The 26,594-nt window shown below is 40.1% G+C and overlaps 2 protein-coding genes across 12 annotated transcripts in view; both read right to left on the minus strand.

The window, feature by feature from the left end:
- Positions 1 to 8,105, minus strand: part of BPTF (bromodomain PHD finger transcription factor) — a 57,279-nt gene extending 49,174 nt beyond the window's left edge. For all 11 annotated transcript variants that reach the window (XM_076353445.1, XM_076353441.1, XM_076353448.1 and 8 more), the window contains exon 1: positions 7,273 to 8,105. In XM_076353445.1, the coding sequence (XP_076209560.1) occupies positions 7,273 to 7,912 (640 nt within the window). In that variant the 5' untranslated portion in view covers positions 7,913 to 8,105. The remainder of the gene's footprint in view (positions 1 to 7,272) is intronic.
- A 4,977-nt stretch (positions 8,106 to 13,082) lies between these two features.
- NOL11 (nucleolar protein 11) lies at positions 13,083 to 26,110 on the minus strand. Its single transcript, XM_076353698.1, has 18 exons — positions 25,961 to 26,110; positions 24,507 to 24,620; positions 23,568 to 23,624; positions 22,822 to 22,967; positions 22,486 to 22,543; positions 21,781 to 21,919; positions 21,191 to 21,388; positions 20,403 to 20,479; positions 19,536 to 19,659; positions 18,757 to 18,860; positions 18,396 to 18,473; positions 17,424 to 17,608; positions 17,039 to 17,164; positions 15,899 to 16,120; positions 15,306 to 15,384; positions 14,108 to 14,200; positions 13,694 to 13,801; positions 13,083 to 13,381 (listed from the first exon to the last, which is right to left on the minus strand). Exons 1-18 carry the CDS (start codon positions 26,108 to 26,110, stop codon positions 13,268 to 13,270), a joined length of 2,172 nt encoding a protein of 723 aa, XP_076209813.1. The 3' UTR covers positions 13,083 to 13,267.
- Between the last annotated feature and the right edge of the window lie 484 nt (positions 26,111 to 26,594).

The raw sequence follows: 26,594 nt of genomic DNA on the forward strand, positions 1-26,594 counted from the left end.
TCAACAGAATTACACTGTTGCTCTCTTTTCTTAACTTTATATTACTACATCACCTACTGCCATTAATATTTTTCAATTTATCTTGGTATAGTTTAAATAACTTTGGATAAATAATTTTTATGATTTGCCCTGAGTAATTTCCCATTTGTGGAAATCTCTTCTCATAGCAGCAGGTTTTTTTGTTTTAAATAGAAAATGCAATATGTACTACTTTGTCTAAAACAAAAACCATCAAGAGGATTCCAGAGCAGGTGTACTAGCAGAAGTTACTTCTCCTTTAAGCACCACCTGACCGACTAGACTTTAAACTAAATCTAGATGTATCTACTCTCAATTAAGTAAAGTCAATGTACTCACACTGAAGTTTCCCAAAATGGACTCAAGTTTTATTACACGTAAATCGTATACTTCTAAGATCGTTTCTGCGTATTAACCAAATCCCTGAATCAAATTCCACCTTCAAGTTTGAGCCAGTACAAAGAGAGAAAACGTCCACTTCTATGCCATTCAAATTCCATAGCTTTATTTGGAAGGATAAATTGATCTCCCAATAGCATCCTGCTGCCACGATTGGACTATTTACAGGATCCAGATCATCTTGAGTGTCTCAGCATTATACTTCTATCTAGCATACGCTTCTTTTAAATCACATTCCTTCACTAGTTGTCTCCAAAAGTGATGAAGTAGTCTGCAATGGTTGCCTCTCCCTATTTTGAATTCTCTAGTTGAAGAGCTGCCTGTAATTAAGATTAAAGAGTAAACAATTTTATTCACATGGCACATTTAATTATAGATACTGATAATTATAGTCTACACTTACCATAATCTATTAAAATAATTTATATTACAAATATTTAAGCAAAACACACTAATGATATTTAAAATAAAATTAAGTTACTGAACTGAAGTAACAGGCTGAGCACCCAAAACCAGAATTTACTGAAGCACTTAAAAAAACCAAACCCTTGCTTTATTTTTTTTTAATTTCCATCTATTCAACTTTTTTGGTTCAAATGCTGACCCTTTCAAAATTTAGAAATGAAGGCGGGTCTTCATTTCTAATCATTTCTTGATTAGAAAGCTCACAACTGGTCTCATTTCTCTTCTCTAAAAACTTTCCCTTCCTCATGATTTCCCAGCGCTTGGGCACCAAGACTCCAGCTTAGAGTTCCTGTTCACAGTTGCAGTGGAGAGGATAAACTTGATAGAGAATAAGGGAGAGAAAAGACAGACTGACGAGACAGAGAATAAGGGAGAGAAAAGACAGACTGACGAGATACTTCAGTAATCTCACAGGAGCTGGGGGGGGGGGGAAATATAGAACAAACCCCCCACAGACACACTCCACAAAATTGACCCCAGCAAGTGAAAAGACTTTCAATTCGCCCCCAATAAGAGATTAATTTTTGACTTCAAGTTCCACAAGTCATAGAATCATAGAATAGTTTGGGTTGGAAGGGACCTCTAAAGGTCATCTAGTCCAACCCCCCTGCCGTGGGCAGGGACATCTTCAACTAGATCAGGTTGCTCAGAGCCCCGTCCAAGTCAAACTACACTACTCTTACATGAAAGTCCATCTTTAGTAAAATAGAACTGGGTTGGTTTTGTTTTCCAGATCATGAGTCACTACAGAAACTTCTCAACATAAAGACCAACTGGCAGTTATATGATGTCCTGGAAGCAGGATTACTCCTTAGAGAAGATGCCCTCTCCTACGTTTTCCTTCCTCCTGGAAATTTTGGCTTTTGACTACCCTCCTAAACTCAGCACTTAGATGATAAGATAAAAATAAGACTATCCTATTTTTGTTTGGTTTTAATAAACATACAAGAATCAGACATTTGCTGTCCCATATTACTACTTGGCACAAGCAACACACAAGTTCTTGTTAGATATCACTGAGAAAACTACAAACAGTTGATGAAAATTTCTTGTCTTTTTTCACAGCAGAATGCATAAACTGGATACAGCTACGTTTGTCACAGCAATATCCAAACTGGTTCCTTAATTAAAAGTCAACCTCTTGGGAGAGCATTTGCTCAGCTTACACCAAAGAAGAAAAAGCTGTAAAATGAATCAGTTTAACATAAAATAAGAATACATTATGAAAAGCAGTACCAAAATAGAAAAATCTAAATCTTTTTCTTGGGATGGGCCAAAATTAAAGGCTTTGACTTAGACAAAACACTTTTTTCCCTTTCAAAAATGCCATCATGACAATCAACATGTTTCTAATACTCACAAGTCAAGTAATCTCTTCCAGAAAAATTTTCTGAAAGAATAAGATGCATTTGTAACTACTTGTAAGTGCAGCTCCAATGTGAATATTGCTCGGCAACATTCGTACCTAACCCAAATTTATTTATTTTGCCTGGAAAAAGAAAAAAAAAGCCACAAACCAGAATAAACTTAAAATCTGAACCAACATTAAAAACGAGACATTCCACGCACCACAAAAGCTTTGGAAATTGAAATACAAATGAAAAAATAACCGGTTACTAGACTAGATCCTGAGAGCACTCATACTACAGAAATTCTCAACATGTGCTCAGTTTGACTACTGCCTTGTGTTGTACAAAACTAGGTCTTTATGTTCTTTAAAAACTGTTTTAAAACTTTTGGCTGTTTATTTTTTTCAGTTTGTACATCTGTCAGGAGTACACTTCTAAATCAAACTAGGGTCTTCTACTGATTTTACATTAAGAATTTACTTTCTCAGCATTATGGCCATCACTACACTCTCAGTAGGAGCCAGGAATACAAACCCCCTATATTCTAAGGCATCATTTTAACATTTGGATAACTAATGCAAGACAAGTAGCAGATGAGATCCCACATTGTCATTCTGAGAAGTACTCAGAGTCACAGCCCTTTTGTGCCTAGAACCTGGGGGGGGCGAGGAAGTAGCACTAACATAACAATTTTCAGGAACATTCTAACAGACAATTTCTTAGTTGGGACACACTCAGGATAAGTTGTAACTGATTTCAGAAGTTAGCGAGCTCCGAGAGCGGGCCCCAATCTACTAAAATCCACATTTATTCACCTTACACCTGTTCTATGCAATACAACGGTCAGCTATGGAATTTTACTGCAGACCTACCAAAAAAGTTTGCACAATAAACTCATCTGCAGTACATCAAATTATTATACCTTTTACAACATACATACTTTGATAATGGTACGGTATTCGCTGGACAGAGCTTCTTAGAAAGATGACCGAAGTGACAAATGCTCTCTTCAGACAAACTGCAAATTTGCATGTCAATACAACAGAATCAGCCACAGATTTACTCGTTTGGCCTTCTACACAATTTCTTTGCTAGGACTCATCTTCTACATTTTTCATGAATGGCATGATGAACTAGTGATAGTTCCTCTAGAGTACAAATTGAAGTTCAGATTACTAAATGGTAAAATAAGAGCATGCCAGATTTAATTTAGAGAACAGGGTACCCTAGGTAAGATGTTTGGGAGGCTGGTAAATCTTCTCATATGACAGGCAAAAGAGGCTGCATATCTTACCGTCGTATCTCAATGTCTCCACTTAAACAATTCTTCAAGAGCATGAAAATGTGTTAAGATATAAAATTACTACAGACACACAAAATGCAGCACCTCATTTCCAGTTAAATTCTTTCACTCTGAAGATAAAAGCACACTGGTGAAGTAACTGGTTAACAGAAGTGACGGTCAATCACCATAAATGCTCAGACTAGCAAAACCCATCTAAAAATTTTATTTAATATATTTTAAGACAAATCTTTTGGCTCAACTCCACTGTTGTGCATTTGCTTGTTAGACAGACTGATGATTATTATCTCAGCCAAAATCTAGATCTATATCTCTTCCTAAAGCTAGTTTTCCAAGTTTCTGATGAAGAAAATCAAGAAACAGAAAAAATGAAGGACTTCTAGGCATCTTGATTAAATCCTTCTTTTAAAATTCTGCAACATATGGAAAATATTTGATATCTATAATGCAATTGTGACAAGCCTGAAGTAGAACTTACAGTGGACAGGTAATGGCAAAAATGTTTAGTGATACAAGATATATAGGATACCTATCCTAAAAGTACATCTACCTTCTGGGGATACAAAGGGATGAGAGAAGGGACATTACACACACACACACACACACACAAAATCCCTCTACCAAAAGTCCATCCAGCAGAAGAAAAAGCAATGATAAATGTCATATTCATTCACACAATAAGCTTTTACTGTACCATTATTAAGCATTATATCAAAGGCATTTTACCATTCCTAAGATTTTGCTTCTTTAAATACTTTAATAATAACACAGTAGAAAAGTACTCTACATCCAAGTTCAAGATATATTGTAAACTCCCCAGCAGAGCACAAAAATTGAGCCTTTCTTGGCTAGAGCCATTGCACTATGATCTTTTAATTCAATGTTCAATGTAAGTTTGAAAAAAACTGTAAAACGTCTGTCACCCATTTAAGTGGGATGTGATTTATGTGTAAAATCTTGGTTGGTAGGAGAGTTCGATTGAGATTGCAATTTTTCAGTACCCTGCTCTCAAAAAATAAACTCTTCAGCCCCTAAGACTACATCCTGAAAGTGGTAATAATTCAGGCTGCACGTGATTGAGGGAAGATAAGTAGAGAATGATCGTTCATCATCTTTTCTAGCAGAAAAAAACTAGCGGGCACCACACAGTTCTGTCAGGGGCCAGTTTAAAACAATGGAGACACTCCTTCAAGCCCTCCAGTTAACCACAGGAACTTTGTCACTGTATATTACAATTTGTCTGGTTTGAAAACAAATATATAAAAGAAAAGAAACTTATCTAAACATAGCTAAAGACCAATTCTGGCTCAGCATGCACCTGAGTCAAAGAGCACTGGAGCCCATGAAGGAACTCTGAAGACACATCACTATATGCTTACCCTATGCTTAACACTATTCTCTCTGCACTGGCTGCTGTCAGATAAAGAGATATGAGGTTAGGTGAATCTTTTCCTTGCCTACTAATGCTGTTCTAATGTCAAGTATCTCTTCCTGGATTATGATAAGACTAAGATTTCAATTAGTGCCACCACTGTATAGCAGTGGTCACAACATAGTTATTTGTTCAGCAGAAACAAGACACAGACTGAGCTGATCGAATGAAAAGTTTGTACTTTCTTTGCAAAAGGGCAACAGCATGTCTGGGAGAGCGGGAAGAAGGGAGGGAGACCTTTAGGCAAATACTGAACTAATGAGAACTGCCAATAAATTGCCAAAATAACAACGTAGATGTTCTAATTATCAAACACTCAGTATAAGAAAAAAAAGCACATAAGGATGAAAATGCTTACACTTAAACTTATCTTTAAAAAGTTACCTGAAGTTACCCTGACCAAGTGAGAAATAAACATATAAATTATCAAAATGGTTTCTGATACACCTAAATACCACATAAAACCTGTCTATGCTTGCACAACAATGCCTACAGAGGTATCTTGTTATTTGCCAAAACACTTAAGTACACTTCAAAAATTGAATACACCCATACTCTGTAGAACTGATTTTAAACCTGGATGCTCATGTAAAAAATATTTTCCTGACCTAGCCAATTAAAATCATAAAAATGTTCTTTCTCTGACAAAAGCACCCCCCAAAAAAGCAATAAAAATTAAAGTTACCACAACTAAGCAGAAAATGAAGAAGCAGAAAACGAAGAAGCAGAAAACGAAGAGTTAAAAGTCAAGAGAGTACTTCACTTTTTTTCCTCTGTGAAGCCAGACCTCAATCTTTAAAGTAATAAATAGCCAAAAATTTCCATTTGATTGCAGGACATCCCTGCAACAGGTAAACTAACACCTCAAAAAAATTATCTCTAAATTAAATTCATTTAGTAATGTATGTACTTATTTTGATTCATTTAGGTTCCTGAGCATATGGATATAGATTTAAAAAATATATATATAGACAGACATACAGAGTTTTTTAAAGGACTATTATGAAGCCACATAATGAGCTGATACCATTAACTCACCAAAATAAAAACAAATTACACATTTAGTAGCCAGTACTTCCCCCTTTTAAAAAATCATCAGCTAACTACTCAAAACTACACTCCTTTTTTAATTAAGATGCAATGCATTTACACCAACAACCTGTTCCTCCCCCCTTCCAAATTGGCCAATACTTGTACAACAGCAGCGTTTGTTATCCTGTAGCCCAATTCAGAAACACTCCTAGGTTATCCCTAAGTTTAACTACTCTCCTGGTTCAGAGACTTAGGGGGAAAAAAAAAAAAATCCTAAGCTTGAACTCCATTCTGGAATGAATTCAAATAAATCCAAAGTGCTTAAGTTTAGATAAAAGAATTTTTGAAGCTTGAAACCCACATGTTTAATGAACTAATTAAGGACAAACAGAAGTACAGGCCTTAAAAATGTGAGCGCAAATTTGCCACTAGAGGTTAAAAAAGATAATCACAATGATGTTTAACGAGTTTTAACCCCAACATGAGTTTTAAAGGTTACCATATCTTAAGATAAATGCAGTATTTAAAACCAAGACTTTTGACTCAACCTCCACCTTTTAATCTTTGTGTTTAACTAAAACTAGGTTTACACCCTTGCAATGAGGCCCTGTGCACTTTTCCCCAAACTATAACAATGCAATCTCCATTTTGAACAATGCACCTCATTTCCCTCCTTGGAAAGCTAGATTTGTCTTAAAGCCAGTAAATGCTGGATCCAGTTATACCTCTGATTTCAAGAGCCTGAAAATTTTCAGTGTTTATGGCTGGGTTTTTTTTTTTTTAGGCCACTTCAAGTTGCATGTGCTTCCTTTCCTTTTAACATCAAGTTATATCTGCAAGCACAAGCCATCCTTTCCTGTATATATTTGAAAGGACCTCTTTGCAAGGCATGCATCTCGTTTCCCTTGTTTTTAAATAGTAAGTGAATGCTCCATACACTTTTGACATTGTTTGCAACATGTTCTGGTGTATCATGCATTTCTGCAGTCACCAGAATCTCCATGCATATTTGCAAAGCATCCCCTTGTTACAGCATGTACTGCCCTCCCTCCCTCCCTCCTCTCCGTGCATGTGTTCGTAAGCATCTTCTAATGTTCCCTGCATCCGTGGGGTTGCCAGTCGTTAATTTGCATACCCCTCTCTCCCTGAGTGCTTGCAGGCATCCCTTACATACACGCATGGGAGGAAGAATGCGTGCGGACTGTATTTGCAAACCTAGAGGGAGCATGTGGGGTGCCCTCGACTTGTTTTAGTTCATCCCACTGACTCTCTACCTGGGGTGCTGCTGTAGGTGCTGTGGCTCCTGAAGCTGCTCTCAGTGCAATAACTGGCATCGTCTTCATCCTCCATCTCTTCAGGGTAGTCAGAGTCGTCGTCGTCCTCCTCCTCCATTATCTCCTCCTCCTCTTCCTCCTCGGAGTCCTGGTTATCCTCGGGGTCTCCCTCCTCTTCCTCCTCGGACACCATGCTCTCCTCCTCCTCTTCACTCTCATGATCATCGTACACCACTTTGCTGATGCTCCTCCTGGACGAGGCAGCCCTGCCTTGGCTGTTGCAGCTGCCTCCTCCGCCTCCTCCCCCTGCTCCTCCAGCCCCAGCCCTGCCCCTACCCTTACCGCTGCTGCCTCCCCCACCAGGGGTGCTGCTGCTGCCGCTGCCTCCCTTCCTCTTGCTGCCCCCCCTGGGGGAGGCGGTGGCGGGGGAAGAGGCCTGGGCAGCCCCGGCTCCCTTCTGCTTGGGCCCCGCCGTCTCCGCCTGGGCCGAGGTCGCCCACCTGCCGCGGCTGCTGCCCCGCTGCCGGGACCTCAGCCCCCCGATGGGGCCCGCCGGGGCGGGCGGAGCCGGGGAGCTCGCCTGAGCGGTGGCCGCCGCCGGCTGCTGCTGCTTGGGCGGCCTGCCTCGCCGGCCCCGCATCTCTGGGCGCTGGCCGAGGGGGGAAGGGAGGGGGAAGGAAGGCTCGGGAGGGCGCTCGGAGTCCGGACAGGCGGCTACGGGGAAGCTCCCCCCCCTGCGAGGGATCCGGGCCGGGGAGGGGGGCCGCCGAGCTGTGAGGGCCGAGGGCTCAATCCGAATTGCCGGCGTCCCGCTCCGGATCGCCACCGGCCGCCATCTTGTTTCTTCGTCTCTGCCTCGGCTCGCTCCGCTCTGACTGGGGGAAGCGGCGGCGGCAGCAGGCCCCGAGCGCCTCACGTGACCGGCCGCGCCCGCCAGCCGCCGCCAGGGGGCGCCGCCGCCCGCGAAAGCCATGTTGGAGCCGGCGCGCTGAGGCGGCTCCGCGCCCCCCAGCCGCCGGCCGCCCCCGCCGCGCTGCCCGGCCCCTGCCCGCCCTACCGCCGCTCCCTCCGCGCTCTGTTTGCCGCCTTCCCCCCGCACCGGCACACACCGTGCCCCCTCCAGCTCACGGCCACCTGTCACGAGGCGCTGCCCCGCCACCGCCGCCCACCACGAGGCCCCCCTCAGTCCCGGCACCGGGCGCTCTCGGGGCGCCCCGCCGCGCTCCCCCGCCGACGGCTGAAGCAGCCCCGCGGCCGCCGCCTCCCCGCGCCCCCCTCGGACTCACCGTCTCCCCACACCTGAATAGCGACGCCCGTTACCGGTCCTCTCTCCCAGAGCTCGACCCGCGCCCTAAGGGGAGGCCCCCGGGCTGCCACCCCTCAGCTCCAAGTCCCACGGCTTCAGCCGGCCGCGCACCCCTGCAGGGGACAGCTGTGAGCGCAGGTAGGCGACGGGCTCTGCCCTCCCCTCCGCCCCAGGCAGGGGCTCATCACGGGGCTCTTCCCCCCCCCCCCGCCACAGCGCCCGCCAAAACCGGAGCCACCAGGTCTCCTCAGGTGAGGTTTCCCTCCTTCACCGCGCTGAGGCGGCGGCCGCCCTCCCCCAGCACCAAGCAGGCCCCCTTGACCACTGCCATATTCATCTCTTGTCGTGTTTTAAATCTTCACCGATTATGCAGAAATTAAAACCCTCTTACAGCTCACCGTTACCCAGCCAGGGTCGGTATAAAGCCAAATAGACAGAGGAGATGACATAGGGCCCTACCATTTGCATTTTTGTACATCTACTTTCTCTGAACTGCTGTGTCTGCAGTTCACTGGAGCACTATGAAAAAGAGAAGGGCTTCACCTATTTCGTATTTCCTCATTTTCCCATTTGCCAGAGCCCCCAAAGGGCTAAAAATCTACATAAACCAATTGCACTGCTGGGTTTCTAATACCACCACTTGAATTCAGGGTATCAGTTTCCTGAGTAAAATCAGTACAAACTGAAACCCAGCCCAAGGCATGCAAACGTTTTACATTTCTTACAACCAGCCTTCTTTTCATTGCTAAATCTACACAGCTTTGGGATCCCAGAGAGTCTGAAGTCTTATCATTAGCAAATAAGTGTGTTCACATTTTCATTTTCTCTCAGTCCCTTGCTTATGCTTCTGTGTGATGTAAAACCCAATACTGGTCATGCCATAAAGCATGCCAGCTCTATGTCCAATGTGTAATTTAATTTGCATTCTTCTATAGTCATTTTTGAAGTGCCTTTTGTTCATTAACTTGTTGCTCAGGCTGAGAACTTCATTAAACCCACAAACCTGCTGCGGTGTCAAGCATGCAACAATGTCACAATGGCACCAGGCAGCAGGGTTTAGCCCAATTTGCACTTATACCCAGCTTTTTATCTGCATCCCTTTTATATTCAGTTGCACTCTTTTATATTCAGTGGTGCAGCTGCACAAGCTCAGAGACATGTTCTAGACACAGTACGATACAGACACAGCAAGTAGACAACGCTGCCTAACCCCATTTACACCTTTTACTCAATTTGTATTCTGAATCTTTCAAAGTTACCTTTAGATTGCTTATGTCAGGCTAATTTTTGCAACCTCTTACAAGGTTGCAAAGGATTGTGGTAACTCTAAATACATGAATACACAGATACATGTTTTGAGGTAGGTTATTTCACTATCTCCCTTTGTGATCTTGGAAAAAACACCTGTGAATTCTACCATCTATACATTGAGAATCTAGTGTATCTACTGCACTAATATTCACACAGCCTATAGCATTATGAGAGCATTAACATCTCTAAAATACTGTGGATTTTGTGTACCTGTAGTAGATCAAAGGCACCAAGAATCATTTGCTTTTGAATATCATGAACCAGAATACCTTGTCTCTTAATCCCATCTCTTATTTAAGATTTATCAGTTGTTGATGTGGAAGCGCTTACTGAATAGGACATAAAGAACTTTAATTTTATAGGTGGAGAAATGGATGCATAGAGGTATGTTAACTTTCAGTCGACTCCAAGTTAGTCCCTTCCAACACACAGCTTAGCTCGGTACAGAGAAATCGACCATAACCCCTTAACCTACTCGTGTACCCATGTCCGCTTCCAAGAACAAAACGTATCTCCATCAGGACCATGAAGTCCCTATTTTGAGTCTGCTGGTATAGTTAAATGAGCATATTTATAAGTGAATTGAATACAGCAGGAAGAGGAATTTTAGGTAGGAGGCCCTACACTGCCTCCATACTCAAGACAGATGGACAGAAAGGCTCCTTTCAAAAGGCACTTAGGAAAAGATGAATAGCCTAGTTGTTCCAAGCTGTTGTCTGGATGGGTTCCTTTCTCCAAGGGTAAGGGAAAGAACTTAAGAACCTACAGCTGGATGGCGTTATTAACAAGTGAGCATATGCTCTTGCTTAAGTTATTGAGCTGCTTTTGTCCAGTCTTTCCCTCCAAATCATTTCATAACATGTATTAGGCATTGAATTTAAGTATTCAGCTCTAGAATCAGTTACATGTACATTTATAAGACACCAAGGTGTTGCTGAGTAATGTTAGACTAGAGCTCAGCTGTAGACTAAATAAAGTCAGCCTTAGGAAGCAAGGGCTTACATGACTTTGCTAGTGTAATTCAATATATTACCATTTTATTTAGTATGATGAAAAACAAAAAGTATATCAATATACTGATATGCTGAATTATATTAATACTCAATCACACTATTAGTAAAAATAAGATGTTAAAAACTTATTTGCTATTCGGAACATGTATTGATTTAGGTCTCTTCTCTGAAGGGTTCTGTCCCCAACCATCCATTTTATACTAGACTTCAAGAAATCAGCATTATGTTTTATCTGTCCCATTTTCCCCTATCCCAGATGAGCTTTCATTTAGATGAATATTCAGTCCCACAAGTAGCTTATAACAAGTCAGTTTTAAGTGAACACCTAATCAGAAGTACAATTCAATAGATGCTTATACCTGTAATAACTTCAACAAGTGTTGCTTTCATAGAGCTTTAAAAAAAAGTTATGAACTAAAGAGTCAAAACAAATCTAAAGATACACTTTGAAATACTAGAAATTCAAGCTGCATAGAACAAGCAGTATAGATAAGGTTAACTTAAGTTGAGGTGTTCACTCTTTGAAAAATTACTTGGAGAAAACAGACACTGATGTAGGTAAGAATGTTCTTATTTTAAATTGGAGATGAGTTTCCTTGTTCAGAAAATTAAAAGCAACTACTGCCAGTGCCAGGAAGTACCCCTCTATACGATTCTTCAGCTGCCCATTGTAGTGGTTTTTTAAATTTTACTTTTACATTCATTTGGTATTGACCTCCGATAACAGTGTATACAATAGAACATGTCAACTTCCAAAGAGCTGTGTGCTGCTGTTTCAAAGTTATACAGCCAAAGTCCAAGTAAGTTACGCACCTAGCACTGCAGTCATAATAATCTTGCGTTCTAGCTCTAGCCAGAGAAAGGAAGAAAATGCTGTTGTTCATTCTCAGGCACGTTTAACCTGGCAAAGGTTAAGGAGCCTTTTATTCAAACAATGATTTCCAACATTCTGCTCCAAATCAAACTGGATGTCTCCCTCTGTGTCCAGTGACATATGTGTAAGTCAGCACTATCAGAGAAAAATCACTATCCAAGAAGAGAAGTTATTTTCAGCTAGATTGGAGCAAAGAACTAACTTAACAGGCAAGACACCATTCTTGCTCTGAGCTGTGCTGACAGTTATCAGTTGCATGGTCAGCTTAAAGACATGTCAAACTCACTGCAAAGTCCACAGCATTAAATTTTGCCTGAATGCTATTTTTATGCTCCTCTCCCCTTCCTCCAAAGCTTCAAGTGTACATAGGCAAGATTTCAGGAGATGAGTATTTAAAAAGCAGAAACTATCTTGGATGTAATCTTTCAACATCAGAAAGCTTCAGAAATTTCTAAAGCAGAAGTCTTGAGGTACAGCTAATTATGCTGAAATCCAGTAACTCCATCCTGCAAGTCTGTGCAGGAGAGCATGCTCTAGAGGAGCAGTCTCTCTGCTTGAGGAAACAGTCGTCTTCAGCTGATGGCAACCTCTGAGATAAAGATTGTAACAAGACATGCTATTAAATAATTGCACTTTGCCTCTTCATTTGAGGAAGGAGTCTAGTTCCTGCTGTATACCTCTTCCTTCTCCCTACCTGTAGGAAGCTTCTGGATGCAGGTGGTCTTATCAGATATGATATGCATCAAAACAGCTTTAGATTATTGTAATTCAAGATGTTAACTACTAACTGCCACACAACACCCTCCCTTTTTTAAAAGCAGCATAAGAGGACCTGGTTGGACTGGAAAGGAAAGCATGAAAGGGTACACTACCAAATTGTGATACCATGACACATAGGAGAGAGAAAGCAGTGTGAGTTAGGTAACAACCCTATGCCTGCACTTAAGCTCCCTTCCCTGTCTGTAAGTTACATTTACAGTCTGTAAATGTCAAAGGCATCTTTGGACAAAGTAAAAACAACTTAAAAATAGAAAAATCAAAAGAAGCAAACTCAAATGAGTTCATCTATAGTTCATAACCTGAGTGGAGATAAGAGTACTCTGAAGAATCTAATTAGAGACTTCAACTATTAAGTAAAAAAGAAGCAAGTAGAATAAAACTGTCAATTCATTTGATGAAACATCTGTTGCAGCCTTACTGCAAATATCCTACTAATTCTTTGCCAAGAATCATGTGGCATTTTAGGATGTTCTTATGACTGCATATCAAAATTATACATGAAAATACAAGCAAGCATCCAGCTTCTCATCCAGTCAGAAAGAGAGTTTTTAATACACGAGTTTCAAACTTACAACTCCCATGTAGCTACAGAGTAACCGTGCTCCTCCTATGTAGAAAACAACTTTTCACATCCCCAATATGGAGTGCTAATACATCCTTGTCGTAAAAGGAATCAATAAAAAATAATTCTGTTAATAATTCATTTCAAATTCAAATAAGTTCCAGCACTTCAATAGAATATGTATGAGGGTCTTTCTGGTGGTTGAGTCTTTGTAATTCTCGCAAACTTCCTTCAATCTTGTTTAGTTCAGAGTAAAATCGTACCTAAAAACAAGAAAACACAGACATTGACCGTAAAGTGAATTTTAATTCTTTTCATTCATCGTTATACTGTCAAACTAGCTGTGGTTCTGCACAATTTCAGATATTTAAACCAAACAAATATAGCAGCTTTTGAAATCAAAATGAGAAAGAAAGGCAACTGCCATTTCATGCTCAGGAAGAAGCATACAGAGGAGAACAGACATTATTTGATTTACTATATAATTTTTTGTTGTCTGTCCCCGCCCTGCCCTTAACACCCATTTTCTAAATCCATACTGAAATGAAATCATTATCCCAGAAGATGGAACTTACTTGGGCTCTCACAAACTTATGCAGGTTTGAAAGTAACTGTTTTGCTTCTGGTAGCATCACCATAACTGTGAAGTGAGCATCAAGTAATAGGCACATCCAATCCATAATCTGAAGACAAACAAGAAAAGTATGCTTACACTTTATGATATGCAAATGACACGGATTTTGCTTTAAAAGCTGAACTCTGAAACATTAACTTCTAATGCAAAATGCGTGGTTTCCTATTTTCAGGCAGTGTATTTATTTTCCGATAGTAAAAAGTGTTGTGTTACATCTGACTTCATACAGGTTATATTAATAGACAATACTTTATAGAATGAATGTAGATGTCAGTTGATTTTAGATATTCACTGCTGACTAAGTTACACACCACAGAAACCAAAGGAAGTACAACTCTTAGAACTGGCTTCTCACCTGATTTATAGTTGGAGAGCGTATTCCGGGAAGAGTGGTATTAATCTTTTCACTGCATTTCACATACAGGTAGTATAAATACCTGAGAAACAGCTAAGAGTAGAAAAGTCAGAATATTTTTAAAGGACAAACATTTAATAGACCAACGAGTTTTGTCCTACACACAGTAATAATCCCAAGGATTTTTTTTTTTTTTTAAAAGCAACATAAATGCCTGTATACTATGCATCTAAAATAAGTTTTATGGTTCTCCTACACCATCTGTAGCTAGATGTTTGAAAACTCTCACTAAGCAATACTGAGTGTAAAGTTACATTCAGGGGTAATCATTGTTCCAGTAATTGTGTCAGTGCAAACTGATTCAGACACAGACTTTTCTAGTAACTTTGCTAAAACTGTATCAACATTAAAAATTTTAGTCCCAGTTTCACTTTCAGTAGCCAACAGTAAGTTGCTAACGGTCAGAATCAGGTCAACATCATCTTGTGCTGAGCACATCAAAGGTTTCTTTCTCTCTCCAGAAAAAGAATTCAAGGAGATGGGTCAGTGCTAAGATCAGCTTTGTTCTCATGTGTGGGTTTTTTTGAATCACTGTAAAGCCACATATATGCTCAGGTACTATGATACGTGCAGTTCTTGAAATTTTATTTCAGGTTTTGAGGAACAGGGGAGATGGTTTGTTTGTTTGGGTTTTTTTGGTTTTGGTTCTGTTTTTTTACACTGAGAGGATGAGAGATTGAATATTTGCGTTTGATTTGTATTACATTTGGCATTTTACATAGCGTACAGTTTTTTTCTCATCTTTTCTAAACTTCTGTTTCTGATGGAACTGACTAAATTAGCATGTCTTGCTCCTTTCTTAAAAAGCATCCAAATCAAGAAAAGGTACTATACTTGCTAACAAAATATGAACAACATTTTCCAAGTAGACTGAGTCATAAAGAGGGTTTCTTACATCTTCTAAAATAAGCAAGGACTACAAAAATTAATAAAAGTTTCACATGTATGTAGAAAAACGTTACATTAGTTAACATTAAATCTTATTAGGCATCTTAATTTCATTTTCATGCATTAGTTTGTGATTCAGACTCCAGTAAGAGTGGCAAGTTTCTGATATACAATTGAAAAAAACTCTCTTCCCTTTCCCTCTCCCCAAAATAATACGGGTTTTTAAACTTTTTAATTTTAACATACTTACAACAGCTTGCTGAGCTGGAAGGTCTTTCAGATGAGGCAAAAGAAATGTTTCACTGTAAGCCGAATGGAGAACAGCATTTCTGTGTAGCACTATTAAGGAAATAAAATTGCAGGAAAAAATACCAGTTTCTACAAACTGAAGTGAATTCTAATGCAAATATTTCTCTAGGTTCTTTGAGAGAGGTCCTATTTAAGCTTTTCAAATCTCCCTTATTTCTATCATGAAATATGTATAACAACTGACATACCACAATACAGTTATAGCTTGAACAGTTCTGTTTACTGCAAGTATGTAATTGGCTAATGTGTTTCAACAGGCAAACATCAAAATCACTGATGCTATTTTCTCTTGAATAGACAAAGTTTTCTTACACTTTTGCAATAATATAAGTTTAAATTGGTGTAGATGCTTTCTAAAAGTTAATTGTTTCTACTTATATTCTAAACAATTTTTCTACTGAGTAGGAAGTTCTCTTACCAGAACTTCTCAGAAATTTTCAACAATAACAGAAGATGTCTTTTAGTAATACTAAATATAAACATTCACATTACATGTAATGCACTGACTTTCCTTCATTAAAACATAGAGGATACAATAATGCTGCCTTCTGTGGTCCAACGGGGCAGAATTCACCGTCAGCCGTCAGATGGGTTTCCTTTGTGATTTTAGTATCCCAGATGTCTTGCTCCCGCTCTGCATTGAAACCATTTTCTACAATTTCAGTCTTAACTTCTTTATTGTTGAATTCAATATCAATGTAACAAATTACAGATTCTAGATTCACATCTATTCTTTGAAGATAGGCTTCACTAATGCTGTAGAAGAAAATTCCATACATTTAATACTTTTAATTATTAGCTTTAAAAATCAGCAATGCTATCAACCCAATAGTAGTACACACTACGAACTCTTTGGAGCTTACTATAAAAGTAAAAACATATACTAAAAATAGAACCTTGCAGAATGAATAAAGGCCATAAGAGAACAGTTAATATTTTGTAATTATTAACCTTGAACAATACATGTCCTGCTCTTTTATTCCAACAGTGTAAGTTACTATATTATTAGACATTCCGTCATGGGCTGATTTAAAGGTTATACCCCATTCACGACTGTTGTATTCTGACATTAGTGGGACTGCTTCAACCCATAAGACAGTTATGATTTTCCTAATATTTAGTAATAAGTATTTGACAATTCTAAGGTATGAAATTAATAAGATTTGATGTTTCTAATAAAAAAAGAACCTTTTTTGCTCTGGAAGCCCAGAGGAAGAGTTACAACAGTCTTTTCTTTTGGTTACAGTGCCTACCTAAAACTTCATCCTTTTTGGGATATGAAAACCATTTTTGTCATGAACTTACAAGAGTTGATCTTTTTTTGTGGGCTTCTTACCCCAGGTAAGTTCCCAATTAAGTCTGTTGCACAGTAAACAGATAGCTGTAACAACATATATAGAAGGATGCGAGTGCCATTCAAGCCAGCAGTGTTACCAAAAGGCATGTTTATTTAATTACCATTTACAGAGTTCTTAGAATTAACATACGCAACAGACATCTTGTAAGAAGTTTGTCAGTCTGCAAGACTGCAACATACACCGTACTCAGAATTAAGAATTTCATGCACAGTATTAATTGCTCATCTATAAAATTAAAGCCATTCTTGGCAACGCACAGCTTTTTATTAAGGGGCTTGGTTTAGTGAAGAAGAAGAAAAGAATGATTCCAACTTACCTTAAAAATACTTTCAAGCAGGCGTAAGTAATTTCTTCAGGAATATCTGGAAACCGTTGTAAGCAGATTTGTAAGAGATGCACATCTTTTTTCTCCAAAGCAACAGCCATTAAATCTGGACATAAACTGTAAGAGTATGAAAAGAATAGGCTGCATAGTTCATACCCACTGAGAACTACACTGACAACTAATGCAGATGTATTAATCTTGTTTTACACAAAAATCCATCTGGGAAGTGTCAGCTTCATCAGAAAATAAGCATAAGCACCTTCGATAATAAATTCTGATAATTCAAGAGTGCTTTATTGAGCAGAATTGGGTTTCTACTTTTTTTTTTTATTTTTAAAGACAATTCCTTAAAATTAATAAAATGCAGAATCATCACCTGTAAGACAAGTCTCGGGTTTGGACTATCTGTAGCAGGAAATTTCGAGGGTAGTACTTCGGATTTGTTTTACATCTGTTTATAAGGGCAGTTATTACACATCCAATGGTGGCTTGGAAATCCGGCATCTGTGCTTTTGACATCAATTGTCTCAATTCTTCTTCAAATACAGTTGTAGGAGCATCCTGAAAATGACAAATACTGTGCAACTCAGAAGTACAAGGCATAGGTTTGAGAACTGTACTGTTACTAATTAGACCAAGTAGAAACCAACTTATTTTGGAATTCAAGCTAAAAAAATTTACAAAAAACCCCTCACCACTCTGCGTTTTGGTAGAGTCTCTCAATCATGAAAGCCAAATGAGGGTAATTACTCACTCTGAACTCAGGTAAGCAGTATCTTTCAATAATTGCTCGGGGATTATTTGCCTGTTACTTCAGTAACGCTACCAAGATGTCCAGCCACAGCTGAGCTGTAGGTATGTTCACACAGGAAGGGATGCAACTTAGAAGTATCACAACACTTCCAGCAAGTTTTAGACAGGAGCTAAACAGCTTATTGCTATATTTGCAGTGGAATTCCTAGCATTCTGACTTTCTAGATCCAAAACGTGTCCAACAAAATTAAAACCATAAATAAGAATCTAAAAAAAGCTTAAAAAAAAGCAGAGTTCAGGTGAAATATCCTCCCACCTTATTTACTGTAAGAGAAGATTTTCATTAAAAATGAACACATTTGTGTAAGTTTTCAGAACTCCTATTTTAATACACACTCCTATGACAAAACCTTAATTTCACCATGTCCAAATACTATTCTAGCACAGTAATAGTAATATCCTCCAACTCACCTGTTTAAGGCAGCTTCATCAACTTGATATGTGCAAGAGGACATGGAAAAAGACAATAGCTTAAGACAACTAGAATATTCTGAGAGTGTCTGAAACACTACTTTAGGATATTCGGTTTACTTACTTTTAGATTTAGTAAGAGCTGCCCAACTGATACGGTATCTGGCTGTACTTTAGCAACAGCATTCCTTTTTGATCTTAACTAGTACAAAGAAAAACAAAAAGTTATTATTCAGCTCCAAAAGGATAGTATATTTTTAACGATTTAAATCAAGATTAACTAGGAACTTCATGTGTCAACTTGCTGCACAGATTACAATTAGTAACTGGGTAGTCCAATTCCAGAAACAGTGTTAGAAACAATGAGTGACAAACACAAAGTGAAATTTCCTCCTGCTACAAGCACCTGAAAGTAAAAGTACCAGCATGGGGAAGAGACAAGAGAAACAAAACAAAAGCCTCACATGCTCCTAATGCTAACTTACAGTCATTTTGGACTCAGATTTTAGAGCTACAGACTGCTGTGACTGAAAGGAAACCACCAGCTCTTCATCTCCAAGGGTATTCCAGTTTACAAATGAAGACACATCTGTGAACACAAAAATGAAACTATATGAAGGTAACACTTAAAGCACATTTATTAAAGTATGAATATTACATCAACTTCTTATACTAATAGGTATTTTCTAAAGTATAATCCAAGTAGTTTTCTGCCAAGAAAGTTTCCAGTTTTATCTCAGCAGCTGGTAATTTTATAACCCTTTTTGCATACTGTTTTTCCATTTAGCCTCTGGGAGGAAAGGAAAGAAGCTATTACGCAATTTATTGTCAGCATTACTTGCAACAACATTTTACCAATGCATCGCTAAATTAAAGACAATATGCCAGTACAATTTTAAACTAAAGTTTACAAACTAAGGTTTGACATTGCCCGATCTAATCACAAACTCTTTGAAAACAATTTATAGGAGACAGCACTTCATTTTGTTTTCAGTATTCATAGCTAGCATTCCAGTAATTTCAGTAATTCCCGTATTTGAATGACAACCCAGTTTAAGTGAAGCCACAATAAATTCAGACATTTGCATGCTTTGGTGTTCGCAGCAACAGTAAATTTAACAGCTAGGAACAGAATACAGTGTTAGGTTACTTCAAGCTGTTTAGATTCAATTGATTTTATAGGACTGTATTAAAATAATTTTTATACAATTTCAGAAATTTTCCTTTTAAGAGATCTTTTCACTGTAATTATAAAAATTCTTACCAGGGGTTTGACTGTCCTTGAGCTTTCCCACAGCAGCTGCCAAGGATGACGTTTCACACTTGTACATAATTACTGTTAGCACTTTCCCATGAGTAAAAAAAAATTTTTCCTCATAACACCACAACTACAAAATATTAAATCATATCATTAATGAGGAGATGAGCAGAGAAGCGTGTTCCTGCACAAGCTGATGTTTAACTCCTTACTACAAAATTCAACTAAAAGTCAGCAATCAGATTAAATTATTTTTGGTAGGTTTAACGCTTGTTAGCAGACCTTCATTAACTGCTGATTTTAAATACAGAAATAAGAAGCCTTCTGTTGAGTATTTTCCAGGGATGTCTTAAAGGACAGCGGCTGCTCTGAGGCATTAAGTCCACTAGATAATTTTATTTTTTAAATTCCCTCCTGTGCAATTTTATGACAAAAACAGTCAGCCCTTCTATTTCACTAGTGCATTTATTACTTAGGTGTCAGTTTACTTATCATTAATTGACACCTGAACATCTTGAAACGCTATTTAGGGAGATGCAGGGATCATTTAGGCAGTCAATTGCAACTTGTCTGAACAGAATAGATACTGGCTGGGTTTTCTGTTTAATTAGCTATTTCATTCTCACCAAATAATCAAGACTATCAGAAGTGAGAAGATACTGAATTATCAAAGAAATTGCCGTAAGCCACCATTCTGCCGCTAAATGTTCTGACAAAAATTGCTCATCAATGGGTCAGTATCAATTTTGTTTCAGCAGTTGGCATTCACTGCTCTTCCAGACAGAAGTAGAACTCTGAAGCCCACCAGTCTCTTCTCTGCTATCATGCCAAATGCGCAAAGCTTATGGATCACAAATTAAAGATAGAGCTTACTTGTCCAGTGGTTCCCAGGGGCAGTTCCTTTGAAGTTTGCAGTGTCTGAAATTTTGTATTCCATATTGTTAGGCACTCTAGGGAAAATAAGATAGATGTTGCAAACCCAAAATGCAACATAAATGCTACATTTGCCTCTGCTACTTTGTTAGAAACACTTGAGGAAATAGAAATAACTGTTTCAAAATAGCTCAGTTAGTAATGTATTCAACATTAGGAATTAAGTCATTCTGGTTAGATCTCAAGAAAAATATCTAAAGATGAGTTAGCTTTCCAGTGAAGAGCTTTAAACAAGAAGCTGTGGCAAGAGGGACAGCAGCCAGTGTGGCTTCCAGTCAGGAAGAACATTTTGTCATAAAACGTTATGTTCAGTGACTTAAATTTCCGTGATCTCACACTTCAGAAGTTTAGGCATAAAACTGACGTGTTTGTTTCACTGATTTTAGACACTGATTTCTTAGAGGACATTAGGTCTGTTTCCTTTTACAAGTGTCCAAGTCCTGCTTTTAATTCCCCTCCATCCATGAGTTCTCTTGCTGCGTCTTCTCAACTGTTTCACAAACAGCATGAAAGCAAATACTGAAATGCAACAGTGAGTATAGTTCTGCAACCCACTATGCAGTTTACTGGTAAGGGTTATCTTCCGGCTAGCGCCCTGAACAGCACAGCTCAGCTACGTACTAGTTTCAAGAGCCAACTAACATTTTATTTGCACTATATCCTGCTTAGTGCTTTGCCTAAGGAAATTTTTAGACCTTACGACATCTTAATCTGATTTTTCAAGTTACCTTTGGGTTCTTCACCAGATGCAGCTAGACTTCCTAATACTGCGATGTGGTCTTTATCAAGAACAGCGAAAGAAGTTCCTTTTAGAACACTTCCAGATACCGAAAGGTTTAGCAGTAGTGACTTGGACAAAATTTGCTCTTCCTCTTCAGTATTTTGCTGCAGAGGTATCAGAACCTTGTACACAGCATCATTGGAATCTGTCAAAGAAAAGTGATGACACTTATCATCTGTTACTGCGGAAAAACTATTTGATACGATATGGCAAGAGGACATCCAAAGAGAACAAAACCCAGTGACTGCTGAAAGAAGAAATAATACAGGATATTTAAAGGACATGTTATGGTGCCAAGCAGCAAAATAAAAGTATAGCTAGCATGAGATCTGCAAGGTACAAATCATAACATTTAGGAACAGTCGGCCTTTGCAGCCATTAAAATATCAAGATTTAATTACTGCTTCTATCACTAGCCGTTTTAGAAAGTTTAAAGAGCTAAAAATATTAAACAGTAATTCACAAATACCAACATTTTATGTCCTTCCATACAATTCCTTGCTTTATTATCACATGCCATTAGAAAATATAACTTACACAAACACAGAAGTGTGATCATTTGATTTTTTATGTATGCCGTGAAACTCAGTGGCTTAGATAATTCCTGTTGTTCAAGCTTATATTTGTGTAGGCTATTCATCTTAAGTTTCTGTACGTAGACAAAAAAATCCCCATCCTAAAACAAAAAAGAAAATAAAGCTTTCCTTTAATTTACACAAAGAAGAGATAACAGAAATTCAGATATTAGTACTCCTTAACTTTGGATGTTAAGCAAAATTAGGAATTTGTGTTTTCTATAGGACATACAGCCTAATTCAGAAAAGTTTGCAGACTCAAGCACATAAAGAAAATTCTAATTTGATGCAACAAATGGATTCACAGGAAGAAGCATTTGAATAAAGACAGATTCATGTATAATTCTTTTTTTTAAAAACATAAATCCTATTTAATAAGTTCTTCACAACGAGCAAGTATTTGAGGGCAATGAAGAGTCACACAATTGTCTACTGTAATCTTAATTGTTCTCTGAAGTTCTAAGAGCCAGGCTCCTCAGCCCTGAAAGCAACACAACGTCAATTTAACTCTTGTATCAGAAACAATACTTATATAGCATATTGACTAAATCAGGATAATGATTTCACTAAAAGCTCTTAAAATCCAATGGAACAGGCAATGGATTTTAGAAAAAGCACTTAGATTTGCTGCTATGGAAGTTTTTTTTAAAAAAAGTATTCAACTCACTTTCTCAGTAGCGAAAATTAAGACAGGTTGTTGACCTTCCATAAAAGCTTCACTCCACCTAAAACCAGAAAGCTGTATGAACATCTTCTAAATTCTAGGACTATACTTAAAGTCATACCACTATTCCTTAGGCAGCCTCTTTTTTTTTTTTTTTTTTTTACAGTATCTGTGTAAATAATTCAAGATTTTAAAAACAACATGTTGGAAAAAACCACCCAACCCCAAGATCTCGGTCTTCAGATTTCTCCCCTACCCCCTCAAAAAAGGGAACAACTTTCATCACCATCATCAATTCCTCTGAGCAAGAAGCAAGCTTCATAAAATTGTATCACTTACTTGATGACTTCGTCTGAGATAATGTTTTCAATTTCTTGTTGTGGAGCTTCCAAAAGGACATCTAAAGTTCGAACGCCACCTCCTTTGAATAGTACCACTGGCCCTCCATTGGATAGTGAATGTATTCTGTATACATCTGCTGAAAGCTATATAGAAAAAACATTTTCTATGTTCTCCAGTACATTACCTTGAAAGCCAAGTGTTTTATCCGTGATTTTTTTTAACTTCTTTCAATAAACAAGTCATAGAAGAATGATGAACCTGTAAGATTCCTAATAATGTAGGCCTAGTAGCTGCCGATTTTCTGAAATGCTATGGGTAACGCAAATCACTACCCAACAAAAAGCCAGGAAAGCATCCCAATGAGCATCACATTTCTGAATCACATCAGAAAAAACAAAATTGAGGGTAAGGAGTTCAAACAACTGGTATACAGCATAACACAAAGCGTTAACACATCCACCAGCAGAACAGAAAAATCTGTATTTGAACATAATTCACCATCTTTAAAGGAAGTCCTCTGAAACTTTGGACTTGGGATACGAATCATTTTAAGAGTAATACTCTGATGATCAAGTCTCTCAGTCTGAGTGGATTCCTTGCAATATTCCAGAACATCGTGAAGTGCAAGTTAAGACAATGGTCAACTAAAATGTAATATTACTAGTACTATGCAAACTAGCATCTCTTCCCTCCACCAGGATTCAAAACATTAACATAAAAGTGAACACATGTAAGAGACTTACCGTTGCTTTAAAAACTTTGTCCAAGTTAATATCTTTGTTCTTCCATATTCTTAAAACCTTTAAGAGAAGTATCATTTTTTAAGCACAGTAAAATGGTAACATATAGGCTTCTCATCACACAGAATACTAGCAATTGCACGTCACTGAGACACAGGAGGAAAAGACAGAGGAAGTATTCAAGGTAACCTTAGTGGAGAATGACTATGGGGAAGTTTGCATGGGAAGAAGCTGAAGCAGAGACAACAGGAATACAAACCAAGCTCAGAAATCTTGAATTGGAAAGAAAGGACAGGAAAGAGTAAGATTAAGGAAAAAGATACAGCCGAATTCTAAATGAAAGTAGATTAAAGCGATGGAGACAGATTAAGATACAGATGACCTGATCTGGAAGAGAACGTTTCAAGGAGAACCATAAAAGGTCAGGAAAGATATTTCATCAACAACAATAAAAAAAAGCCAAAGGTGCAGCACGTGCTGAGCAAATGCTACACGTACACAAACAGGAAACATTTAACTGTAAAATATGAGCAGAAAAATAAGGATGCAGGTATGAACTATTTTAACCATTTCAGTACAATAATCATGCAGTTCTAAATGTCAACCAGCCTGCAACAAGAGAATTAACTTATCCTTAGAGAACGTATGCATGAGGTGTTCTTCACTGAGAACGCTTCAGTTTTTAAAAGGCCACTGCATAACTGGTGCTCAGCACAGACGGTCTTCATGTCACTAAGAAAAGAACACACTGTGCAGCCGTAGAACTGCACATCCCTGTCCTCTCAAAGAGCAGAGACGACCTGAACTGCACGAGGGTGCCGAGAGCTCCGTGCGTCTACATTTAGCCAGAAATCTAGCACCGCCGATTTCTTCCCTATCTACGTTCGCTCAGAAGACTCACTACACCCTTTTTTTCCTTTAGGAAAAGATAAAGGATCTCACCTTGTCATCGTGAACAGCTATATATTCATGAGTTTCAAAGTTGCATACAACTGGACATGTGATAATCTGCCCATGTTTAACCGACCAACAACCTAGTGGCTTCTGATCTGAAACCTACAAGAGTCAGAAGAAAGACATTGTAGTTAAAATATAACATGGTATGCTTTGGGGATTTTTCTCATGACAGAAAGGAAGTGCAAGGTAGCCACATCTGATTTGAGTGAGAATACTAAAATGTGGAAACTTCTATACTCAGAACTTCTGCTCGAGCATTCCTGTTCCTGACTTTAATACTAAAAATTTCAGAGTAACATGAGAGAACCCTACGTTAATTAAAAATTATTTCTTTTTGCATAAGAAATAACTTTGACCTGTAATAGTCGGATGGGCTTACGCCATGAAGCACAGGTATGATACATGGCTTTTCCAAAGTGAAGGTATTACTTTCAATCACTAGTGTAAGTTACTTTTACTCACTAACACAATCATGCACAGAACCACGCGCATTTGGTGGTCTCATATTGAGACCAAGAGCAATGAATTTTACTGTCTAAACTCACGTTATGTACAGTTTACGTCTGGCTGCTCTGAGGGTACTCAACCCCCTCTCCTCAGTCTAGGTCTACGTTGGGCATATTTACCAACATATTTACGTTCTCGCCTGTGGTCTCAGCAGTGGGACTAAACAACCCAAAGGAGGTTGTATCAGGAATCCACTAAGACACAATCCCTAGCCCCATGAATATGAAAGCCAATTTAAAAATATAAACCCAAATATTTTCCTAAGGTTTCTTATTATGGTCTACTAAAATATATGCATACATTAAAAAATACCAGAAAATACTTTTAGTTTCAAGTGCTGCAAACTAAACCTCTCCTCCTCCAGCCAACAGGAAGGCAGCTGACACAAAAGGGACAGCCGGACAAAACGCTCGTGTCACCCTGGCTACCGTAAGGAAACGTTACGTACCCTGCAGCGTCGGGATGGAAGCGTTTCTTGGAACGGGGCACGGAGAGAGGGAAAATCAGCAAAAGGAGAAACACGCAAGCAACCGCCTAAGCCGACACCCGCTCCACCGGCAGACGGGCCGGGGAACAGCGGAAGAGCGCAGGTGAGCAGGGCCGGGCCGGGCCGGACGCCCCGCTGCCCGGAGCCGGGGCCGTCCCGAAGGCGCCCGGGCGGCGGCAGCGCGCCAGGTCCCCCGCTGCCCCGCCTCCAGCCGAGGGATGGCGGCCTGCGGCCGCGCGGGGAGCGGGCGCGCACGGGCGGGGGGCGCCCGGTGACAGCTGGGCCCCGCCGCCCTCCGGACAGGCCGGCCGGGGCAGGAGGGAGAGCGGTCCCGAGGAGCCGCCGCCGAGGCGCTGCGCGGGGACCCTCCCACGGGCCGGGGCTGCCCGGCGGCAGCGGCGACGCTTCCCGAGGCCGGGCGGCCGGGGCCGGGCCGGGCGCGTACCTTAAAGAGCGTGGCCGTCCTGCCGCGGTCGGTGAGCAGGACGTGGTCGGGGTCGGGGCCCGGCTCCAGCGCCAGGAGGCCGCCGCCGAGGCCGACGCGGCCGCTGGGACCCAAACCGCACAGCGTGAAGCTCCCGCACAGCGCCGCCATCTTCGCGAGCCTCCGCCTCTCGCGAGAGTTGGCACGGCCTGCAAGCCGGCGCGTGACACGGCGGGGGGGGGTGGGGGTGGGTACTCCGCGCATGCGCCGCTGCCCGAGGCGGCAGGGGGCCGGCGGAAACGGCCGAGGCCGTTCGGGAGTTTCCGGGCGCCGCGGGCGGGGGGAGCGGGAGCGGGAGCGGGGCTGGCGGCGCCCGCGGGCGGGGAGCTCCGGTATCGCGACTTGGTGCGGTGCTGTCGTATGGCCGCGCCCCGCCGAGTCGGGACTGCCAGTCCTGCCTCTTCCCCTGGGGGTGTAGGGAGGCTTTGCCAGCTGGCATTTGCAAAGTACACAAAAACACCCCGCGCTCTGCCTATTTTAAATACCGCGGAATCAGGGAAGAGCCATTCATTTTTCAGAACGCCGTTACAAAGCAGAGAATCAACGGCATTCAGGATTTCCTTTATTCAGTCGTTCCCGATGTATTTCGTGCATG

Source organism: Aptenodytes patagonicus, chromosome 16 (assembly GCF_965638725.1).
Source record: "Aptenodytes patagonicus chromosome 16, bAptPat1.pri.cur, whole genome shotgun sequence".
Taxonomy (NCBI): domain Eukaryota; kingdom Metazoa; phylum Chordata; class Aves; order Sphenisciformes; family Spheniscidae; genus Aptenodytes; species Aptenodytes patagonicus.

Excerpts from the sequence above, each read along its gene's own strand:
- NOL11 (XM_076353698.1), bottom strand. The coding sequence starts at position 26,110 with ATGGCGGCGCTGTGCGGGAGCTTCACGCTGTGCGGTTTGGGTCCCAGC. Across the intron at positions 23,625-24,506 it reads TAGCTGTTCACGATGACAAG|GTTTTAAGAATATGGAAGAA; the intron begins GTGAGATCCTTT and ends CTTCTCTTAAAG. Across the intron at positions 21,920-22,485 it reads TAATTTTCGCTACTGAGAAA|GATGGGGATTTTTTTGTCTA; the intron begins GTGAGTTGAATA and ends TTTTTGTTTTAG.